This window comes from Cnephaeus nilssonii (assembly GCF_951640355.1).
Source record: "Cnephaeus nilssonii genome assembly, chromosome: 20".
NCBI lineage: Eukaryota > Metazoa > Chordata > Mammalia > Chiroptera > Vespertilionidae > Cnephaeus > Cnephaeus nilssonii.
Window position 1 is genome coordinate 51,044,301 of NC_137091.1, and position 24,101 is coordinate 51,068,401.

The 24,101-nt window shown below is 46.1% G+C and overlaps 1 protein-coding gene across 2 annotated transcripts in view; it reads left to right on the forward strand.

Moving 5' to 3' along the window:
* Positions 1-20,841, forward strand: part of LOC307092748 (uncharacterized protein) — a 32,068-nt gene extending 11,227 nt beyond the window's left edge. The window contains exons 2-4 of one of the 2 annotated variants that reach the window (XM_079760196.1): positions 5,682-5,869; positions 14,381-14,504; positions 16,119-20,841. In XM_079760196.1, coding sequence (XP_079616322.1) covers positions 14,384-14,504; positions 16,119-18,025 — 2,028 coding nt within the window. In that variant the 5' untranslated portion in view covers positions 5,682-5,869; positions 14,381-14,383 and the 3' untranslated portion in view covers positions 18,026-20,841. Of the gene's footprint in view, positions 1-5,426; positions 5,870-14,380; positions 14,505-16,118 lie in introns of those variants that run through there. The other variant, XM_079760195.1, reaches the window with a different exon arrangement.
* Positions 20,842-24,101: the final 3,260 nt, after the last annotated feature.

Sequence of the window (24,101 nt, forward strand, 5' to 3'; positions counted from 1 at the left end):
CATTGTAAGATACACTTTTAGCCCTGTCCGGTTTGGCTCAGTGGATAGAGCGTCGGCCTGCGGACTGAAGGGTCCCGGGTTTGATTCCGGTCAAGGGCATGTACCTTGGTTGCGGGCACATCCCCAGTGGGAGGTGTGCAGGAGGCAGCTGATCGATGTTTCTCTCTCATCGATGTTTCTAACTATCCCTCTCCCTTCCTCTCTGTAAAAAATCAATAAAATATTCTTTTAAAAAAGATACACTTTTAAGTTAATCTGCATTGCTAACATTCTTCTCCGTTTTCTAAGTTTATGCATTCATTAGAACAATAAGTGAAGTCCAGGTATTTGTCGATTTCCCTGGTGTAAATACTCTCATCATTGTCAGCTTCAAAGTGCCAAATTGATGGCACTAAACATGTGCAGGATAAAATAATTCAGTAGCACATGATTTCCAGCATACTGATAGAGTAGGAACAAATATACTCAAGAACATTCATTATAAACTAGTAAAACAATTGGGAAGGGGCAAGTTTTAAACATTATTTAAAACTTTGTTTTAAGTATAATTGATGAAAACATACATTTGGCCGAAACCGGTTTGGCTCAGTGGCTAGAGCGTCGGTCTGTGGACTGGAGGGTCCCGGGTTCGATCCCGGTCAGGGGCATGTGCATTGGTTGCGGGCACATCCCCGGTGGGGGGTGTGCAGGAGGCGGATGATCAATGTTTCTCTCTCATCAATGTTGCTGGCTCTCTGTCCCTCTCCCTTCCTCTCTGTAGAAAATCAATAAAATATTTTTAAAAACCCATACATTTGAAAAAATATTTTATTGATTTCAGAGAGGGAGAGAAAGAGAGAGAAATATAAGTGATGAGAGAGAATCACTGATAGGCTGCTTCCTGTACCTCCCCTCTCCCTGGGAATGAGCCTGCAACTCATGTATGTGCCCTGACCATGAATTGCACCATGACCTACTGGTTCATAGGTCAGTGGTCAACCACTGAGCCGCACCAGCTGAGCTATGGTATTGGGAAAAAAATTTTTTAAATATGTATTTTTTATTGTTGATAGTATTCCAGATGTCTCCCCTTTCCCCCTTATATATGTTCTTTGGTGGGTCTATCCCAGGCCTCCCTTACCCCTCCCCTCAGAGGTCTGTCAGTGGGGACCAGGTAAGCAGACCTCCGGGCCCATCTCCTCCTCCAGCACCACTTGTGGGGCCTCAACACCAACACTCACCAAGGTCCTGGGCTGGGATGCCAGCCCGCCTCTGGGCCAGCCCCTTTTCACGTGTGCCTCCGTACCTCCGCACTTCACTAACGCCCTCCACACCTCCTCCCAGTCTCCGCGTGCTTTTCTCTTCTATCTGTATAACTTCCACTCAGCCAGCTCTCCTGTGGTTCTGGATGATGTTCGTTTTGTCTTTTAGTTGTAGTTTTGATGTGGTTGTGCGCAGCAGCAAGTTCAGGTGTTTATGCTGCCACCTTGGTTCCACTCTATTTTCTTTATTTTTTAAAATATATTTTTTATTGATTTCAGAGAGGAAGGGAGAGGGAGAGAAACAAAATGATGAGAGAGAATCATAGATCAGCTGCCTCTTGCACACCGCGCAATGGGGATAGAGCACACGACCTGGGCCCGTGTTCTGACCAGGAATCGAACTGTGACCTCCTGGTTCATAGGTCAATGTTCAACCACTGAGCCACTCCAGCTGGGTCACCTAAACTTTTAAGGGTCCCCACCCGACCTGCAGCCAGGGCAGCGCTGAGCAGCAGCAGCTCCTCCCGGGCTGAGCCCCTGGACCTGCCCTCAGGCCCCCTTTTCTCTGATCATCCAGAGAGCTGACCACAGCCCCGCTTTGGCTCCCGTATTTCCCACATGTTCCCGGAGCCACAGGACCCCCGCCTAGTCTCTGCTGTCGCTTGTTCTATCCTAGGGCCTGCCTTTGTTTTCATTGTCTCCTGCTTCAATAAACCTGCCTGGGAATCCTCTGAATTCACGTTGTGAGGTCTTTACAGCATGAAGTCAAGAACTCAAACACTCCAGGACAACCTGAGGCCAACCCCCTCCAGGCTGCTTCCTGTTCCCGAACACAGTGATGCCTGGGACACCCTCTATACAGACAGACCAAGGCATGGTTTTTCTTAACAAGGGTTGGGAGAAAGAGTGATGGCCCACACTCACTTTGGTTTTGTTGGGTCAATTAAATTTTAACACATTTTTTTATATTGTTGACTATAACAGATTTCCCCTCATTCCTCCACTCCCCCTTTACCTCTGTCTACCTTCCACCACCACTTCTAGGCCCTCACCACCTTATTGTCTGTGTCCAGGGGCTATGCATATATGTATATACTAGCGCTCCAATGCACGAAATTCATGCAAAAATAGGCCTTCCTTCCCCTGGCTGCCGGTACCAGCTTCCCTCTGGCACCCAGGACCCAGGCTTCCCTCATAGCCCCTGTTTCGTCTGGAAGGATGTCCGGTCTAATTAGGACATTATGCTTTTATTATTATAGATATTCTTTTTTAAAATTTTATATTTTGAGAGAGAAAGAGAAAAGGAGAGATGGAAACATCAATGGTGGGAGAGAGTCACTGATTAGCTACATTCTGGATGCCCTGCCCCCCCCCCCCCCCCCCCCCACTGAGAATTCAGCTGGCAAACCAGAAGCCAGGCTCATGGCTGGCAAGCGCAGTGGCTGTGGCAGACGCCTCTCCTGCTTCTGCAGCCGCGCTGAGGAGAGCGATGAGCCAAGCGGTAAGGAGTGAGGGTCCCGGACTGTGAGAGGGATGTCCGCCTACGGGCAGTGGGACATCCACAAAGGGTCCCAGACTGTGAGAGGGTGCAGGATGGGCTGAGGGACACCTCCCTCAGTGCACCAATTTCATGCACCAGGCCTCTAGTTCGTAATAAAATAGTTCAGAAGTGGCAAGTTTTAAACATTTTTTAAAACTTTATAATTGATTTAAAAGAAAAATTAAAAATATATTTTTTAATGATTTCATAGAGCAGTGGTTCTCAACCTTCCTAATGCCATGACCATTTATTTATTTTTTATTTTTTTATTTTTTTATATTTTAGTGATTTTTTTTTTTACAGAGAGGAAGGGAGAGGGATAGAGAGCTAGAAACATCGATGAGAGAGAAACATCGACCAGCCGCCTCACCATGACCATTTATTACAGTTCCTCATGTTGTGGTGACGCCCAACCATAAAATTATTGTCGTTGCTACTTCATAACTAATGTTGCTACTGTTATGAATCATAATCTAAATATCTGATATGCAGGATGTCTTAGGCGACCCCTGTGAATGGGTCTATCGACCCCCAAAGGGGTCACGACCCACAGGTTGAGAACCGCTGTCATAGAGGAAGGAAGAGGGAGAGATAGAAACATAAATGGTGACAGAATCACTGGTGGGCTGCCTCCTGCACACCCCACAATGGGGATTGAGCCCACAACCCTGGCACGCGACCCGACCTGGAATCGAACTCTGACTTCCAGGTTCATAGGTGACACTGAACCACACCGGCCTGGCTCTTCTAAACTTTTAAGGGTCCCACCTGACCTGGAACCAGGGCAGCAGTGAGTTGCAGCAGCTCATCCCAGGCTGAGCGCCTGAACCTGCGCTCAAGGTCCAGAGAGCTCACAGCAGCCCCGCTTTGGCTCCATCATTTCCCAAAATGTTCCTAGAGCCAGAGGAGCCCTCAGAGTCTCTGCTGTTGCTTGTTCGATCCTAGGGCCTACATTCCCCCCCCACCCCCATTATCCCCGGCTTCAACAAACATACCTTCAACGTCTCCTGAACTCATGTTGTGAAATCTTTTCTGCGTGAAATCAAGAACAGACGTTACAGGCCAACCTGAGGCCGACCCGGTCCAGGCTGCTTCCTGTTCCCGAACACAGTGATGCCTGGGACACCCTCTGTACAGACAGACCAAGGCCTGACTCCTTACAAGGGTTGGGAGAAAACGTGATGGCCCACCCTCACTTTGGTGTTGTTGAGTCAATTCAATCTTTTTGTTCAAACATTTATTTCTTTTTTTAAAACATCCATGTGAGCCCTAACCAGTATGGCTCAGTGGATAGAGAGCCTGCCTGAGGAAGGAAGGGTCCTGGGTTCAATTCCAGTCAAGGGTAAATGCCCTGATTACGGGCTTGATCCCCAGTAAGGGGGGGGGGGCGTGCAGGAAGCAGCTGATTAAGGATTTTCATCATCGTGTTTCTCTCTTCCTCTCTGAAATCAATAAAAAATATACTTAAAAAAGATCCATGTGAGAGAGACACATCAGCTGATTGCCTCCCACACTCACCCTGACCAGGGTGTGGGGTCAAGCTTGCAATTGGCAAACGTGCCCTTGACCAGAATCAAACATGGGACCCTTCGGTCCAAAGGCCAATGCTCTATCCACTGAGCCAAACGGGCCAGGGCAAGTCAATTCAATCTTAACACTATTGGTTTTCTAAAAATGTTTTTGTTGATTTTCTAGAGAGGGAGAAACATCAAAGATGAGAATCATTGATCAGCTGCCTCCTCCATGCCCGCTACTGGGATCAAGCCCCCAACCTGGGCATGTGCCCTACCAGGAATCGAACCAGTGATCTCTTCGTTCATGGGTCCACTGCCACCCATTGAGCCACACCTGCTGTTGTTATTGTTTTTAATTTTTAAAGCAATTACAGATGCCCCCCATTTCCCTCTACCATGCTCCCCCTTTGCCTCCCTCTACTCTGCCCCCTTTGCTTGTAGGAGCTCACCACATTATAATCTGAGCTATATATATATTATATATATTTTATTTTATTTTTTATTTTTTTTATATTATATATATTTTAGATAGAGGAAGAGCAAGAAAGAGAAACATCAATAATGAGAGAATCACTGATTACCTGCCTCCTGCAAGTCCACTCCACACTGGGAATTGCACCCCTAACCCATGTCTGTGCTATGACCAGGAATTGAATCCTGACCTCCTGGATCATAGGTTCACGCTCAACCACCCAGCCCCACCAGCTGGGCTTTCTCCTTCTTCTTCTTCTTCTTCTGCTTCTGCTTCTGCTTCTTCTTCTTTTTAAAAAATATTTTTTATTAATTTTTTACAGAGAGGAAGAGAGAGGGACAGAGAGTCAGAAACATCGGTCAGCTGCCCCCTGCACACACCCTACTGGGGATGTGCCCGCAACCAAGGTACATGCCCTTGACCGGAATCGAACTTGGGACCCTTCAGTCCCCAGGCCGACGCTCTATCCACTGAGCCACACCGGTTTCGGCTGGGCTATCTTCTTTTGAAATATTTTTTAAAATATGTATTTTTTATTGTTGATAATATTACAGATGTCTCCCATTTCCCCCGTATATATGTTTTTTGGGGTACTCTCCCAACCCTCCCCATTCCTCCCCTGGGAGATCCGTCAGTCTGTCCCAGGGAACCAGGCCCCTGGGCCCATCCCCTCCTTCCCCAGCCCCACTGGCAGCTACAACACCTGGTTCCTCAAGTTCCTGGGCTGGAAAGCTGGCCCTCTCCTGGGCGGCTGAGAAAACTACATTACCCAGAAAGCAATGCGCTTACGCAAGTGGCAATAAAGGCCTCCGCATCAGGTTAGGGCGGGACTTCCTCGTGGCTGACATTTTAACTTTTGGAGCTGTTTGTTCTCGCCTCACAGGCTTCAGCGGGCCGATCGCCAGAAGGAGGAGCCGTGGGAGGCCGCGTCCCGCTGGGCAGGGCTGTCTGAGGCGGGTTGACCCCCAACCGGCGGGATTGGGGTCCCCGTGCCCCCGCCTCCTCTCCGCGGACAGAGTTCCCTCAGCGTCACCCCATCGGCCCTCCCGCCTCGGGGCCGGCGCCGCTCAGCCCCGCAGCCCAGGCCGCAGCGCCCAGAGCAGTGAGTGCCCGTGGGGGGCGCAGGGGGAGGGGAGGGCGACGGGCTGCGGTGCCGCCGGGGAGGCCGTGGGGGCTGAGCCGGGAGGGGGAGCCAGGCCTGTGTGTGTCTAAAGGCGACAGAGAGGAGGAGCGGCGGCTTCCGGGAGGAGGGTCACTTCCTCCTCCGGGGACGGGCTGGGGGCTGTGAACACAGAGGGACATGGAGCCCCGAGGGATGCGGGCATCACCCGGCCCGGGGCTGGGCCAGGGCCCTGAGCAGCCTGAGCCCTGGGTCCTGGCGGTGGGTGCCGGGCCCCCCACAGACCTTCAGTTCCCCAGGTTCCTGCAGGTGCAGAGCCGCTCAGGGGGCTGGGCTGTGGGGCTGATGTCAGGGCCTCACACTATGGTGGCCTCTGAGGTAGGGGGGTCCTGGGGCTGTCCAGCCCCTCTTCCTGCCCCGGGACCTGCAGACACTCAGCCCAGAGTCCTGAGGCCACGACTAGGGCTTAGGAAGTGGATTCTGGTTTTGGCAACGGGTGGAGTGAGATGTGGGGGGTCCTCCCAGGAGAAGGTACCAGGATGTGCAAATGCTTGGGGTGATGACTGAGCTGGCTCAGCAACTGGCAGGTGTACTTAATAAATATCTATATATCTATATCTATATCTATATCTATATCTATATCTATATCTATATCTATATCTATATCTATCTATATATTTTTTGGCCCTAGCTGGTTTGGCTCAGTGGCTAAAGCATCGGCCTACAGGCTGAAGGGTCCCAGGTTTGATTCTGGTCAAGGGCACATGCCAGGGTTGGTGCAAGGACACATGCCCCGGATGGGGGCTCAACCCACAGTAGAGGCTTTCAGGAGGCAGCTGATCAGTGATTCTCATCATTGATGTTTCTAACTCTTCCTCTCCTTTTCTTTATGAAATCAATAAAAGAAATATGTTTAAAAATAATAAAATTAAAAAGATAAAAATATATCTATATATACTTTTATTCTGATTTTAAATGTGGAAAGGAAAGGAGAGGGAGAGAGACAGACAAACATCCATGAGAAGAAACAAGAATCAGTTCCCTCCTGTATGACTGCTACGGGAATCCAGTCCCAACCCCAGGCAGGGGACTTGACTGGGACTGGTGTGTATCTGCGACCTCTCAGTGCATGGGTTGATGCTCAATCAACTGAGACACATGAGCCAGGACTGTGAATCACTCTAATACAGGGAATCATGGTCAGCTCAGAGGATCAGTGTGACCCTGAGGACTGGCGTTCCTGCTGGGGCCCCTGTTTGTGGGAGGTGGGTGTCACAACACAGCAAAGGGACAGAGGTGGTCATGTAGTGTGTTGAGGAGAGATAATGGTTTACCAGTGGCCAAGGCCTTTAAAAGATGAGTGGACATGAGATGAATTGGAGACCGAAGAGTAATTCACACAAGATGAGACTAGGGCTGGTATATAGTTACGTCTTTAAACACTCACCAGGATTTTGCTGTGACCCTTGGTGTGATCTGGGGGTTGCAGTCAGTCTTGTGGGTTAGTTAAGAGCAGTGGTTCTCAACCTGTGGGTCACGACCTCTTTGGGGGTCAAAGGACCCTTTTACAGGGGTCGCCTAAGACCATCGGAAAACAGATATTTACATTATGATTCATAACAGTAGCAAAATTACAGCTATGAAGTAGCAAGGAAAATAATTTTATGGTTGGGGGTCACCACAACATGAGGAACTATATTAAAGGGTCGCGACATTAGGTAAGGTTGAGAACCACTGGCTTAGAGGCTTGAGTGGTCACCTGTGAGACTCACTGGGCTTGGTGCACAGAACCACCGGGGCTGGGACTTGAGTGACGGGTAAGTGGAGAGATGTTGGCTGTGAGTGCTGAGGGGACATCAAGTGCAGCACCAGGGCAGGTGGGCTCTGGGTATCTGAGATCTGATTGTGGTTCTCAATAGGTGAGGTTGAGGGGAAAACCAGTCATAGAGAGAGGCCTTCATAGAAGGTCTCAAAGCTGCCTCTGTGAGTGTGGACTCGCAGAGTCTGGGCAGTACTGGATCCCATTTGAATTTGGAAAGCATTCTCCGGACCACACATGCTGAGTAAGGAGTAAGAGGCCAAGGAGATGCCTATGGGGGCTGGGCTGTGGGAGTGCAGGAGTGAGAGAGGTGTGGGAGAAAGAGTGATGTGCACATGGAGAGGGAGTATGAATTCATGGCCACAGGGCCCTGATATTGACAGGAGAGTGAATGAAGGGTGGACCCATTTCTGGTAGGGTCTGGCTGATACAATAAGGGGAATTTTAGGTTAATTTCCCAAAAAGAGGGGTGTTGTGGTGCAACTACCCACCTTCCATTTGTTGTGATGGCTGGCACAGTGAAACGTAGGAATGAGATAGCATACATCATTGTGACCCAGGCTTGAAAATCTCCACGGGCATGCATAAGGGAGAAGGGGAAAAGAGAACAGATTATGGAGGAGGTGAACTTCAATTTTGGAAAATAATGTGATTAGGAAACAAGCTGACCTCGCCACGGAAAATTTGTGTTATCTTTGAAGTTGTCCCTGTGGGAATGAAGCTGTGTGAGAGAAGAATTGTTCAAAGAACTATGTGCATCAGGTAGTGCAAAGTGATGGCCTCAGCACCCTGGGTTTGGGATTGTAAGAGTGAAGTGTGATGCCATGTTTTTGGTGTCATGGAGTGATCTTCTGGGGGACTGTATGGGTATTGCCTGACATAACCAGTGTGAAATCACTCACAGTTTCTTTATGGCCAATATCTCTCCTTACCCTATGTTCTTGACACCCACTCTATTGACAAGAGGCAGTGTGGCCTACATGTGAGGCCCAGAGCTCAGGTATCTTCTCTCTGCTCAGCTGCCTTTATTGTTGTGGGAAGACAAAATATCAGCAGGAATTTAAGAAGCAAGTGACTTTCCTGGGACCAAGGCCTGCTATCTTCTCCAGTGTGGGAGCAGAGGCAGTAGATGAATGTGGAGGGTCAGAGATATTACATACTTGGGATCTTAGGAAAGAAGCCGATCATGGACTGAGCTTTGCCCTCCATGACAGGATATGAACTTGGAGGTTGTGGCCATTGTCTTCTCTCAGGAGGAGTGGGGGATGCTTGATGAGGCTCAGAGACTTCTGAACTGTGATGTGATGCTGGGGTGTTCTGATGCTGTGTGTTTCTGTGCTTGTGGTGCCTGTATGTTTCCTGTGAGTTTGTGTGTCTCTGCACCCTAGAAACAAGCAAATGTAAAGGCATTCTCTTCCGGGGTGATGGAGAGGACCATGTGTGTGAAAAGCCATGGCCCGCGTGGCTTTTGGGTTCAAAGGCTTGGAGAAAGGGCTGATGTCTACTCAGAGCATCACTCCTGGACCCCTCACAGCCCCAAAAGAGGCTGCTTCCACGCAGTTGCCTTAATGGGGCCCATCAAGTATGTCAGGTTCTCCTACTGAGCCCTTGGTGTTTGCCGCAGCCCTGTGATGTATTTTGACCAATGAAATGTGGTGGGAGTGAAGTCTGTTACCTCTAACAGAAGTGTCTAGAAACACTAAGACTAGCCATCCTCCCTTTCCATTTCTAATAACATGTAGTAGGTACCAACATGGTGCTTCTACTTTATCCCAGTCCCAGGGAAACCCGGGTGTTCATGTGGTATGAACGAGAAAGATACCTTCTTTACTCTAAGCCACTAAAGCTTTGGGCCTGTTTGTTACCCACAGTAAATTCTAGCCCGTTTTAGTGGGTACGCATCCCCTATTCTACCCTCTAGGAGGCAGCAGAGTCTAACATTAGAAGCCATTGTTCTGTTGTTAGAGACACATGGGTTTGACTTCCAGCCCTGCCTTTATTAACTCTACAATAATTCAATTTATGTTGAGTCTCTGAGCCTGGATTTCCTCCCCATTAAATAGATGGTTAAACCATCTTAGGTTGCAGAGAGGATGAAATGAAATAATAATTCAGGTAAAGCATCAAATCCAGGCCTGGCACCTGTAATAAAACATTCAGTAACTGTTAGCTGCTTATCTTCACATTGGGTACTGACCACAGACATCCAGACAATGTGGGAAATGTCAACGTATTGGTCTATGTAACCCTTCAAATAGTGCTTTGAAACGATAGGATGGGATTATGAATATTCTCTTATAGCCTGCTTTTTCTCTTAATTATGTGATATTTTTATGTTAAATATAAAGAATCTGACAGCTGGAGTGGCACAGTTGGTTGAGCATCTTCCCATGCACAGAAAGGTTGCCAGTTCAATTCCTGGTCAGGGCACAAACCAGGTCTCTTGGTTGTATTGGAGGTGGGTTGGGGGCATGCAGGAGGCAGCTGATGGGTGTTTCTCCATCTCAGTTCATTTCTCTAAAATTCAAATAAAAAATCACTACATATATCACTATATATATTCATTTAGATTTGTGGTCCAGGAATCAATGAAATAACACTTTCCACCTCAGGGAGCATTCTGGATTTCTCAGAATCTGAAATAATGTCTCCAAACAAGAGATCAGTTGCAGACAACACTCCACAAAAGCCTATAACAGCCACCAAAACCTCAAGTTGTCATTACCCAGCGCCACTCAGCGTCCCAAACCCAGCACTGCAATGGCCAGTCAGTGACTGGGATCCTACTGGCACCTGGGGGGCCTGGAAAAGTACGTTACCCAAAGGGCAATGGGCCCAATGACGGCTGAGTTTAGCCAATGAAGGCCCAGAGGAGGAGCATTACCCAGGTGCCCCTTGGTTTGGGTGTGACGTCCAGCACCTTTCTCCTGTGGTCATTTCGACCTCTTTCCTCTGTTACCACAGTCAGGGGCTCTGGTGCTCTGCCTTAAAACCACAACGAGGCATCAGAGGCAGTGTCCCTGCTCTAAGTGGTGTGTCTGAGGCTTGTTGAGTCACAGCAGGTGGGATTGGAGCCTCCTTGCTTTCCAGACTCCTCCGCTTAGAGTTCCACTCAGCTCCCCTCATGTACCTTCCAGTGTCAGGTCCTGCAGCCCAGGTCTCAGCTTACAGAACGGTGAGTCTCTGGTGGGTAACACATGGTGTCACATGATGAAAGAGGGTGACAGGCGGCAATGCCAGCCAGGAAGGACGTGGTGGTGTGGTTGAGCTGGGAGGATTCGGGAAACCCAGGTCTGTTTTATGTCTAAAGCAACAAGAAAGATGAGGGAGAGTTTTGTGTGAGGAGTTTTTCTTTCATTTTCAGGGAGTGCCAGCATTGGTGCTTGTGAACAAAAGAGAGACGTTGTGTGAGGTAGGAGTCTAACCTTTTCCCAGAAGTGCTCAGAGGAAGAACGAGAAGACTGGCAGAGAGGACAGCATGTAGGGACAGAAAGAAGTCCTGTAAATGGTAAGGTCACTAGAAAGGTGTGCCCTGAGGACTGAGGCCCTGAGGAAATGCAGGCATCTCAAGGTCACCTGGCCTGGGGGTGACCAGACTCAACAGACCTTCCTCTTCCCCAGATTTCTGCAGACGCAGAACCGCTTAGGGGACTGGTTTGTGGAACTTACGTCAGAGCCTCACACTCTTGTGGCCTCTGAGATAGGGGTGCCCTGGGACAGTCCAGCCACTCTTTCAGCCTTTTCACATGGGGACCTTGATGAGACACCAAGCCCAGAATTCTAAGTCCAGGTCTAGCGTCACGTGAGTGGTCCCTGTTTTTGGCAACCAGTGGAATGGGATGTGAGAGGTTTTACCAGGCATAGAGTCCTGTGTGTGCAAAGACTCAGAGTGAAGATGGAGCTCATTCAGGAAACAGAAGGTGTCGATTTTCTTAAAAAAACGAGCAATTGGAAACCATGGGACAGTAGTCCGGTCCAGAGGAGCTTTGTGACAGCTCCGATGAGTTTTCTCCAGGTGATGGGGCAATGGGAGGTTTGGAGAAGTGGAGGCAGGTGATCTAACCAGGTCTCATTAGACTCCCTGTGGCTGCAGCATGATGAACAACATGGGTGAGAGGGAGGTTGTAAAAGGACTGGGAAGGCAACTGCTGTGATGGTGTTGGGGAGTGGGAGGTTATCTGGCACATGATGATGGCCGTGGAGGTGCTACAAGCAGTCGGATTCCGGTTCTGTTTTGAAAGTTGGTCCACCAGGATTTTCTAATTATGAGGTTGAGAGAGACACAGGTAACAGTTAAAGATGACATGAAGGTTTGGATTTCACAGCTTGAAATATGGAAGCACCATCAACTGAGATGGAGAAATTCATAGTAGAAAGAGGAATGTTCATTTGGGGATGCAAAACCTTTTATTTTAAGCCTGTTAGAGTGTGAGATATTTCATAGAGCAACTCATGAGTGTCTGGTACTCTGAGGAACAGTTCAGGGTGAAGACTTTGTTAAATGGTAGCGGAGAGTGTATGAAACAGGGAGGAGTTGTAGATCACCTTTTTATTTATTTATTTTTAAAGTGGGTTTCTTCTTTTTTAAAAAAATATATTTTATTGATTTTTTTTACAGAGAGGAAGGGCGGGGGATAGAGAGTTAGAAACATCAATGAGAGAGAACCATTGACCAGCTGCCTCCTCCTTACTCCCACCGGGGATGTGCCCGCAACCAATGTACATGCCCTTGACCGGAATCGAACCTGGGACCTTTCAGTCTGCAGACCGACGCTCTATCCACTGAGCCAAACTGATTTCGGCTCTTTAAAAAAAAAAAATTATTGATCTTTTTACAGAGAGAAAGGGAGAGGGATAGAGAGTTAGAAACATCGATGGGAGAGAAACATCGATCAGCTGCCTCCTGCACACCTCTTACTGGGGATGTGCCCGCAACCAGGGTTCATGCCCTTGTCCGAAATCGAACCTGGGACCCTTCAGTCCGCAGGTCCACAGGCCGATGCTCTTATCTACTGAGCCAAACCGGTTAGGGCTAGATCACCTTTTTATTTTGTAATCGGACACAAGGAAGAGTAATTCAAACAGGCTGAGACTGGAGCTGCTGCATATTTACTTCTTAAACACTCAACAGGAATCTGTCGTGACCATGAGCCTAGGGTGTTTCACTCAGTCTGGTGGATTTCCTTAGGGGCATGAGGGGTCATCTGTGAGACCCACTGGGCGTGGCCAAGAGGGCCGTAGGTGATGGCACTTGAATGAGGGAGGCTCTGACTCCTGAAGGGACATCCAGTGCAGCAGCAGTGAAGGTGCGCTCTGGATCTCTGAGATGGATGGCTTCTCACTAGGTAAGGCTGAAGGAACAAATCAGGGAGGGAAGCCTTCCTCTCAGGACTCAGGCTCTTCTTCAGTGTGGGCTGTCAGTGTCGGGTTAGGTCTGCATTCAGTTGGAATTTGCCAAGCGTTCTCGGCACCACACTCTGAGTAAAGGGTAGGAAGCCAAGGAGGTGACTGTGAGGGCTGTGGTGGTGGGAGTGCAGGTGTGAGGGAGGTGTGGTAGGAAGAGCGATGTGCCCTTGGAGAGGGAGTGTGAATTCATGGCCACAGCACACGGACACTGACATACAAGTGAGTGAAAGGTGAGTCCCTTTCTGGTGGTGTCTTTTTTTTTTTTTTTTTTTTAATATATTTTATTGATTTTTTACAGAGAGAGGGATAGAGAGTTAGAAACATCAGTCAGCTGCCTCTTGCACACCCCCTACTGGTGATGTGCCCGCAACCAAGGTACATGCCCTTGACCGGAATCGAACCTGGGACCCTTGAGTCCGCAGGCCAACGCTCTATCCACCGAGCCAAACCGGTTTTGGCTCTGGTGGTGTCTTTATGATATCCTATGGGGGGATTTTAAGGTTACTGCTGAAGGAAGGGATGTTGTCATGCTACATGCTAGGTCCAAATCTTAGATGCCATGTATGTGCACACTTGCCTGTTGGAGTTGAGGGCTGATACAGTGATCCATTGGAAAGAGATAGCATATATCAGGGTCACCTGGGCTTGAAAATCTCCACTGCCATGGGAAAGGGGAAGGGTGAGGGAGGTACACATTACAGAGGTGGTGAATTTGAATTTTGGAAAAGAAGCTGATTCGGAAACAGCTGATCCTCATCATGGCATATTTGTGTTATCTTTGAAGTTGTGCCTCGGGGAATGAAGATATGTGAGAGAAAGTGTGCTTCAAAGAATTATGTGGAGCAGGTAGTGAAAAGTGTTGGCCTCAGCACCCTCGATTGAGATTGGAAGGGTAAAGTGTGATGCCCTGTTCTTTGGTGTCTCAGAGGGACAGTCCAGGGCACTGCCAGGGGGATGCCTGATAAGACCAGTGTCAAATCCCTCACACTCTCTTTATGGCCCACAACTCTCCCTCCCTATGTTCCTGACAGCCACTTACTGACCAGACCCAATGTGAGGCCCAGAGCACAGGTATCATCCATCTGCTTATCTGCCTTATTGTTGTGGGGAAGCACAGTATCCCTAGTAATACAAGGAGAGACTGACTTTGAAGACCTGGTATATTTTCAGATGTTGGGAGTAGAGGGGTGCGCTAAATTGGGAGGATGATGACCGTAAAATCCTAAGAGATAAGCTGATCATGGACTGAACTGTCTCCAATATGCCAGAATATGAACTTTCAGGACGTGGCCATCACCTTCTCCCAGGAGGAGTGGGAGCTCCTGGATGAGGCTCAGAGACTTCTGTACTGCGATGTGATGCTGGAAGTGTTTGCACTTGTCTCATCTGTCGGTAAGCCCTTTCACATCTCTCCTCGTGTCCTGAGGTGATGTCCTCTCTTCCTGTATTCTCCACCTGTCGCTCTCTGTCTCCCACAGCCAGTCCATGGACTCTGCTACTTTCCCCCAGTTTCTTGTCAACCGTGCTGTGGCTGCCAGTGTTGAGCTGTGTGGAGAGTCTTGAGGAATGGACTCCATGAGCATCCCTAGGACCCATTGTCTGCCAAAGTGCAGATAAGTGTCTGGGAGTCAGGAGTTCTACAGACAGATCAATAGGTTAACCCTGCTCTTCCTTTTCCTGGGAGGTTTACTATGTCCACATCCATGGCTTCCACTTTTGTCCCTTCCATCAAGCTTAAGGTCCTTGGTGACTGCCTGAGCCAGGTTATGGTCTTTACTTACATGAACCATGAACAGTTCTTCTAAGGCCCTCCGTCAATTATTATCTGTAATATTCTTTCATCAAATACTATTGCATGCCAAGGTGCTCTGGGCCAGGGCTTGCTGTTCACCTCTGTTGTCCTTCATTAATACTCAGAATATTTAGGTTCCAGGTATTTGTATGGTAGAAGGTACAATGAGAACATGGTGTTCTCTCATGATGAATATGCACAATGGACTCAGAGAAGGCTGGGCACTTGTGAGTGGCAACTGGAGAAGGTATGCTGCCAGTGCTGTGTTCAGATCATACCACGAGTGTGCTCCTGGCAACACTGTTTAGGTGCAGGTGCAGGTGCCACTGGCCACAACTTATTTCTTCCTTTTCTTTCTCATACCTGACAGTTTGCTGACTTGTCATTTCATCAGACTGTTGGCTACCTTCACCTTTTGTGACCTTTTACATCACCTGTTCCGCTGCACTGCTCTCTGTGCAGTGTGCACAAACACTGTCCTGCACTTGTGTTATGAGGGGCAAATACACTGAGTGGCCAGATTATTATGATCTCTGAATGCATAATAATCTGGCCACTCAGTGTATTTGTATCTCAAATGGGTACCAAGAGTATTCTAGAGTTTTGCTGGAGATCAACGACCTATTTGCCCTGAGCTATCTATCAGCCAGTGCAAAGGGGAAAACTGATCAGGTACACAATTTACAGTATCTTTGATATCAAATAAATGAGGTACTCAAGAGAAGTACACCGAGTGGCCAGATTATTATGCGTTAGATTATTATGCGTTCAGAGATCATCATCATCTGGCCACTCAGTGAATATGCGTAAGTCTTCCTCCAACTCCAGATACTAGTTTATTGAATTTAACTTGGAAACAGACATAACTATCCTCCTTCACAGCCATCCCATGTCACCAGCAGAGAAGCACAGGTGGACACTCTTAGCAGAACAGCGAGCGGGAGATTCTGCTTCTCTTCCATGTGATGTTTGCCATCTTTTTGTCATATTTCTGGTGAAGTCTTTTCTGGATTGTTAGCTTCAGAGGCCCATAATTTTACAGCAACTTCTTATTAAGCTTTCCTGCAGATCTCTTATGTTGAGACAATTGCATGGAAACAGTGTAGTATGTGGAATACACTTTTGTATTATATCTTCCCTCTGATACCACAGTGAATATTCTTTTTTCTTTCTTTTTTTTTTTTTTTTTTTTTTTTACCATTCTCTGTTTTTAGGTTGTTGGCATAAAATGGAAGATAAGGCAACACATTTTGAGCAGAATGTACCTCTACAAGGAGAGTCACAGGTCAGGGCTTCTGAGACAGCTCCAGCTACTCAGAGGACCCATCTCTGTAAGAAGTGCTTCTCGGTGTTAAAAGATATCCTGCACCTGACTGAGTCACGAGCAGCAGACTTTGAGCAGAAAGCCTTCTTCAGTGACGCATGTGTGAGAGGCTTCTGTTTCAGTGCAAACTCTCATGAGCAACAGAGGGTTTCAGGTGGAGAGAAGCCCTGGAAAGAAGCTGTGGACAGGGCCTCGTTTGTGAACAGGTTCAGCTTCCACTTAGCATGGGTGCCTTCAATGAGTGGGGAGGTTGGGAAAGGCTTTCCTGCCATCTCAGATCTTCCACAGCACCCAGCAACTCTCAAGACTGAGGAGCCACACAGTAGCAGTGAAATTGCACAGGAATTTCTCAGTGGAAAATGTCACCATCATTGGGATGAACGGGAAAGAGCTGCCAACAGCAACCAGAAAGTTGTTCAACATCAGGGCGTCTGCTCTGGAGAAGTGAATTATGAGGGTAACAAATGTGGAAAATGTTTTAGATGCATCATGAACCTCAATCAAAACAGGGAAATTCACACTGGAGAAAATCCCTATGAATGTACTGATTTTGAAAAGTTCTTTAGACAAAGCTCTATCCTCACTCAACACCACAGAGTTGACACTAGAGAAAAACTGTGTGAGTGTAGTGAATGTGAGGAATCTTTTAGCTGCAAAACGAGCTTGGTTACAAACCAGAAAGTTCACACTGGAGAAAAGCCCGCCGAGTGTGGTGATTGTGGAAAATCTTTTAGGTCCAATAGTCAACTTCATAAACACAAGAAAGTTCATACTGGAGAGAAGCCATATGAGTGTACAAATTGTGGGAAGTCCTTTAGGTGTAGCTTTAACCTAGTTCAACATAAGAAAATTCACACTGGAGAAAAGCCGTATGAATGTAGTGACTGTGGAAAATCCTTTAGTCGAAATGCTCACCTCCTTAATCACAAGAGAGTTCATACTGGAGAGAAGCCATATGAGTGTACAGATTGTGGCAAGTCCTTCAGTCGTAGCTCAAGCCTCATTCAACATCAGAGAGTTCATTCTGGAGAAAAGCCATATGAGTGTAGTGATTGTGGAAAATCTTTTAGGTTCATTAGTTACCTTTATATCCACAAGAGAGTTCATACTGGAGAGAGGCCATATGCATGTGATTATTGTGGGAAGGCTTTCATTAATAGGTCTACCCTCATTCTCCACCACAGAGTTCACACTGGAGACAAGCCTTATGAGTGTAGTGAATGTGGGAAGTCCTTCAGTGAAAGATCTGGCTTAAATAAGCACCACAGAATTCACACTGGAGAAAAGCCATATGAGTGTAGTGATTGTGGGAAATATTTTAGGTCCAATACTCACCTTCATATCCACAAGAGGGTTCATACTGGAGAAAAGCCATATGAGTGTACAGATTGTGGGAAGTCCTTCAGTCATAACTCTACCCTCATTAAGCATCAGCGAGTTCACACTGGAGAAAAGCCATACGAGTGTAGTGATTGTGGAAAATCTTTTAGGTTCAGTAGTTACCTTCATATCCACAAGAGAGTTCATACTGGAGAGAGGCCATATGAGTGTGGTGATTGTGGGAAAGCTTTCATTGATAGGTCTATCCTCATTCGCCACCACAGAGTTCATACTGGAGACAAGCCTTACGAGTGTAGTGAATGTGGGAAGTCCTTCAGTGAAATATCTGGCTTAAATAAGCACCACAGAATTCATACTGGAGAAAAACCATATGAGTGTACAGACTGTGGGAAGTCATTCAGTCGAAGCTCTACTCTTACTCAACACCAAAGAGTTCACAGTGGAGAGAAGCCTTAATTGTGCATGTAATGTGTTATTTTTCTCACTTAGAATAACATCACTGAAGGTGATTCCTTGGGACCTATTTATCTGAATATAAACCCATTTTAAGAGAACATACACTCTGCTAGATTCCTCATAAGTTTCAGGTGTGAAGCTTGAAGGACCTCCATTGCACTAGCTAACATGCCCAGACCTACTACCGGATTGATATCGCAATGAGCATTTGTGGCTGAAGAGATTTCACCTCTGACACCTGGCTCACCTGAAAAGTGTGCACCCATCACCACCATGTGTGCTCAGGGGAAATGTATTCTATGTTGTCTCTTGTGCTTGAGAAAATTATGATTACTCTGAGCTCTTGACAGGATCTTCATTCCTTTATCTCTGACTAGAAAATGAAACTGACCCAGGGGTCATCCAGAGCACCAATTCTCAGCTACGAAGTGTGATCTCTTTCAGGAACATGGGTCTCACATTATGCTGTAATGAATTGCTTCAGCTTCTAAGTCACTCTACTGCAATCTGCTTAGTGTCCTCTCTTTTGGTTTATGATACTTATGTTTGTTTTTTTTTTCTTTTGTACCTATAATTTTGATCGTTCTATTGACTCCCTGGCTGATTTGAAAGGAAAGTTGTGATCTTTCAGCATGGAGATTGTCAGGTTCAGCCTGACGGGTTGAACCGGGCTGAGGTAGGGAGGTGGGATTTGAGAAAAGAAAGAAAGACAGGACAGCGGGATTCAGGAGGTCCACGAGCTCTCGAGAAGCTGTGGCGTGTTGATTAACTCTCTAATACCTTTTATACACAAAACACTGAATAGGAGGTCTGTAAAGAGGAATGTGCTCTTTGTTCCTCTTCATCTCTAAGGGAGAGATAGAGTAGAAGGACAAATTCTTGGTACAGTAAATCAGGCAGATTCTCAGTAAATAGTTACAGACTTCTTGGCAAGGCATGAAAGGGTTGCTCTCATTCTACTGATAACCGCCATCCAAACAGGCCTGGGAAAACTGTGTGGGTAGGGGGCCAGGTTTGCTAGCCCCTTCAGGTGCAAGGACAGTGTCAGTTTACACCTGGTCTCCAGCAGATCCCCCTTTTCTATTTAATTTTAAGATACTAATATTAAAACAATTGCAAACAATGCCAATGCAAAACTAAACTATATACATGTTATTATTTTCAAAACTTGAATGTTAAGAGAAAAACTCTGGCTATTAAACAATAACAAAACAATAAGAGAAATCAAAACTATGGACATATTAACATTTTTAGCTACTAAATGAAAGAAAGTCTCTTTTGCTGCTGGTGTCCCTGGTGTATATTTACTTAGAGTCTTTTGTTTGGCTGTGCAAAACTTTGCAGAACACTGGCAGCTAACAGATGCTAGCATGAGCAGGAACATGGTTGAAGAAGTAGCTTCAACTTCTTGCTTTTCTACAATCTGCTGCACTTCAGTCGTTAACTTCTTCAGATGACTCTATGTTGGCACCTCAGTCCCTTGCGTAGTTTTTAGTTTTCTTCTTCCTCTGCTTTGCTGTTATTAGGGTAGTACTTAGTCCTTTTGAGTGAAGGGACACAGGAGCTTGTCTGAGTCCATTGTGGTGATCCACGTAACGCTCTGGTACCCGAATTGGCTGCATTGCTCCTTCTGGAAAGATATAAAACACAACCTCTTCCCCACATTATCACTGAATCTGATATAACTTTTTTCTGGTTTATGTTTTCTTCCACCTAGCTGAGTTGGTGGAGGCTATTGTACAGGAGGCCTGATGCCTTTCACCTGCTGTACAATCCTCTGTATCATAGTTCAAAAAATTTTTAAAGTTTAAAAAGCATGACTGAGCTTCTCTTGAGGTGACTCATAACATCTGTCTCTCCCTTTTCTGTTTTTTAGTAAATGATATTAAGAGTATGATTGGTTCTTTCTATAATTGAGTGATATTATTTTGTTAGATTCGATTAGGTTTAAATCCATATACCCCTAAAGTTGGTACAGGAAGGTGGATAATATACTGAGAACATTGCTTCTAATAAAATATGGAAATTGTCGTTCTCAAATAATATTTTAAAGACTGAAAATTGAATGAAAAATTCCTTTGAATTAGTGTGCCCTATAGTAGCTGTTTTAATAATTTTTGCTATACTTACTATATAAGTACTATTACTATTAAGGCATAAATAAGAGCTTGTATTTCTACTGAAATATAAGGGGTTTGAAGGACTTTGTTTTTTGCTGTAGTAGATCTAGCCTTTCTAGAATTGGATTTATTTGTAAAAATGGTTAATGCTTGAGGTAATGATTCTTTTAATGTGGTAGTTAATACTATTCCCTATGTTAGAAATAAAGTAAGCCCGTAAGCCAGGGTTCCCGGTAGAATATAAAATAGTAAATATTTTGACTTTTATGTAGAAGGGTGTGTACACATGATCTGGAAGTACATATACTGACCTTCCTTGTCCTTGGTCCTGGGCAACCTGTAGCAATGTACAGCTGCTGATTGCTAGTATGGCAAGGCATCTTCACTGTATTTATTTCTGGACTGTTTTACCTTTGTTCTTGTGGGCTACTGCCCACTCTGTGGCTGGAACAGTTCTATCAGGTCCTCTTTGGGATCCGTTGTTGTAGGAATCTACATGGGCTTTTCTGGAAATATATAAACATATTCTCGACCAAAGGTTAATAAAGAAATATTTTCTGTAAATTAGATTTGGGATCCTTTTGATTTTTGTCTAAATGATTTTCCTTTGGCTTATTTTGATATTATAAGATTTTATGGGTGTCCTGTTATTAGTATTATAAATGAAAATTTGAATAAAAATTTTAAAGTAATTAAGGCTTGATATAATTTACTTATAGGATATTTCTTTTAAGATATTATTCTATTAATCTCTTCTTTTGTATTATGAGGTTTTTGTAAAATTTTTTAATGTAATCTTGATAACCTTTTATTTTTAATTTTTGTATAGAAATACGACTGCTTTGGATTTATTGTATGTTAAGTAATTTTACTATGAGATGAACTATTAATTAAGTTTTGTTAATATTTTAGGAACAGCTTTTTCTCTAGTACAATTAAGTTTTTATGAATACTTATTTTAATTAGCTAATTTATTTAAATAATTAAAGTGGGTATATTTATTGAAAATAAAGTAAATTTACGTCTGATTTTACAAACCGAAAATGTTGCCCCGCCTCTAGCTTAATGTAGTGCTTTGTGCAGCGCCAGTTCCACTTTCCCCTCTACAGATGGCTTTGCAGGAGGCACGAAAATGTGGTGAAGAATTGGGCATTCACGCCTTCCCCGTTATGGAACGTGTGAACCCTAACACGGGACAGCGTGAGCGTACTTATGACCTGCTTCCTTTTAAAACCCTGAAGGAGTTAAAAACAGCCTGTGCTCAGTATGGGCCCACTTCTCCTTATACTTTAACCATCTTGGAAACTATAGCCTCAGAGGCTCTCCCACCTAATGATTGGCGAGCTATTGCCAAGGCTTGTTTATCAGGAGGGGATTATCTCTTGTGGAAATCAGAATATGATGAAAAGGTTAAGGAGCAAGCTGCTCGTAATCGAGCAGCCCAGATTAATATTTCTTATAAAATGCTAACAGGAGAAGGAGCCTATGCTGATACCCATAATCAAATTCAATACCCCCAGGAAGCTTATGGACAAATTAATGGAGCTGGGATCAGAGCCTGGAAAAGGCTTCCCACCTCTGGTCAGAAAACAGAGGAGCTCTCAAAGATTATTCAAGGGCCAGATGAAAAGTATCAGGATTTTGTCTCTCGGCTGTTACAGGCTGTTGGCCGAGCAGTGGTGGATAGAGAAGCTGGCATGTTAATAGTTAAACAGCTGGCATATGAAAATGCCAACACTGCCTGTCAAGCTGCGTTGCGGCCCTATCAAAGAAAGGGGGATCTCTCAGATTATATCCGCATTTGTGCAGATTTGGGTCCCCGTGCCTCCCAGACTCCTCTCTGCTGACAGATTGACTCAGCTTCACCCCATTGAACCCTCCTGCCTGGGCCCTCTCGGGTCCTGATGCGAGGTTGCAGTGTCTAGAACAGTGAGTCCTCGTGGGTGGCACAGGGTGTGAGGGGGAAGGTGGGCGAGGGGCTGCGATGCCGTGGGGGTGACTGAGCCGGGAGGGTTGCTTTTCACATGAGTGGGCATCTCTAAGACTCACTGGGCATGGGGTAGAGGGCCATAGGCAGTGGGACTTGAGGACTGAGGGCTGTGAGTGGAGAAGGGACATCAAGTGCAGCAGCGGGAGAGGTGGGCTCTGGGTAACTGAGCTGATGCGGTTCTCAGTAGGTGAGGTTAAAGGCAAAAACAAGTTGGGAGGGAGGCCTTCATAGCAGAACTGAAGGCTGTGTCTTGGGTGTGGGCAATGAGAGTCAGGTTAGTACTTGATACTGTTTGAACTTGCCATGCATTCTCTGGAACACACATGCTGAGTAATGACTGAGACCAAGGAGATGTCCATGGGAGCTGGGGCTGCGGGAGTGCAGGTGTGAGGGAGGTGTGGGAGAAGGAGTGATGTGCTCTTGGAGAGGGAGTGTGAATTCATGGCCACAGATCCCCGATATTGACATAGAGAGACTGAGGTTGAGTCCATTTCTGGTGAGAACTGGATGATACAACATGGGGAATTTTAGTGTAAGTCCTGAAAAGACGGGTGTTGTGGGGCTACATGCCAGGTCCAGAATTTAGGTGTCATATATGTGCACACCTGCCTGTTGTTGGGCGGATGCAGTGATCAATAGGAATGGAATAGCATACATCAGTGTCACCTGAGCGTGGAAATCTGTACAGGCTTGGGGAGGGGAGAAGGGTAAGAGAGAAATACATTACAGACGAGGTGAGTTAGAATGTTGAAAAGAAGGTGATTAGAAAACCACCCATCCTCTACATGTCCTGTATGTGTTAGCTTTGAGTTGTGACTCTGGGACTGAAGCTGTCTGAGAGAAGTGGGATACAAAGAATTATGTGGAACAGGTAGGGCAAAATGTTGGCCTCAGCACCCTGGGATTGGAATCGAAAGGGTTTCGAGTGATGCCATGTTTTTTCAGGGTCTTGGAGGGAGAATGTGTTGGACAACAATAATATTGCCACCACTGAACTAGTGTCAAATCACTCACATCTCTCTTCATGGCCAACATTTCTCTGTCCCCTGTGTTGGTGACAACCATTGCATTGAGCATAAATGTGAGGCGCTGAGGTCAGGTATAATCAATCTGAGCATCTGCTCTATTGCTGTGGGAAGACACAGGACCAGTAGGAATATAAGGAGAGAGTGACTCTGGTGGATGCAAGGCCTCCTCTATTTTCTCTGATGTGGGGAGTGGAGGGAGCAGATGGACATGGAGAGTGGGAAGTATGACCAGCGTAGAACCTAGGAGAGAAGCTGATCATGGACTGAACTGTCTCCCTTACGACAGGATATGGACTTTGAGGACGTGGCCATTGCCTTCTCCCAGGAGGAGTGGGGGCTCCTTGATGAGGCTCAGAGACTTCTGTACTGCGATGTGATGCTGGAAGTGTTTGCACTGGTCTCATCTGTAGGTAATAGCTTCACATTGTTCATTCTCCTGAGGTGATTTCCTTCCTTCCTTTATTCTCAAAACATAGGTTTCTCTCTCCCACAGCCAGACCCCAGTTTCTTATAATTTCCACCCCTCTCTTGTCAAATGCTGGAGCTGAGCTGTGTGAAGTGCCCTGTCCAATGGACTCCAGGAACATCCCTGACACCCATTGCCTCAGAAAGTGATTTCTTGACGTTAATTTTGTATCCTGCTACATTGCTGAATTCATTTATTAAGTCTATTAGTTTTTGATGGAGTCTTTCGGGTTTTTTATGTACAATATCATGTCATCTCCAAATAAGGACAGCTTTACTTCTTTTCCAATTTGGATGCCTTTTATTTCTTGTCTAATTGCATTGGCTAATACTTGCAGTACTATGTAAAACAGGAGTGGTGAGAGTGGGCATCCCTGTCTTGTTCCTGTTCTTAGGGGAACTGGTTTTAGTTTTGCCCATTGAGTATGATGTTTGCTGTGGGTTTATCATATATAGCTTTTATTATGTTGAGA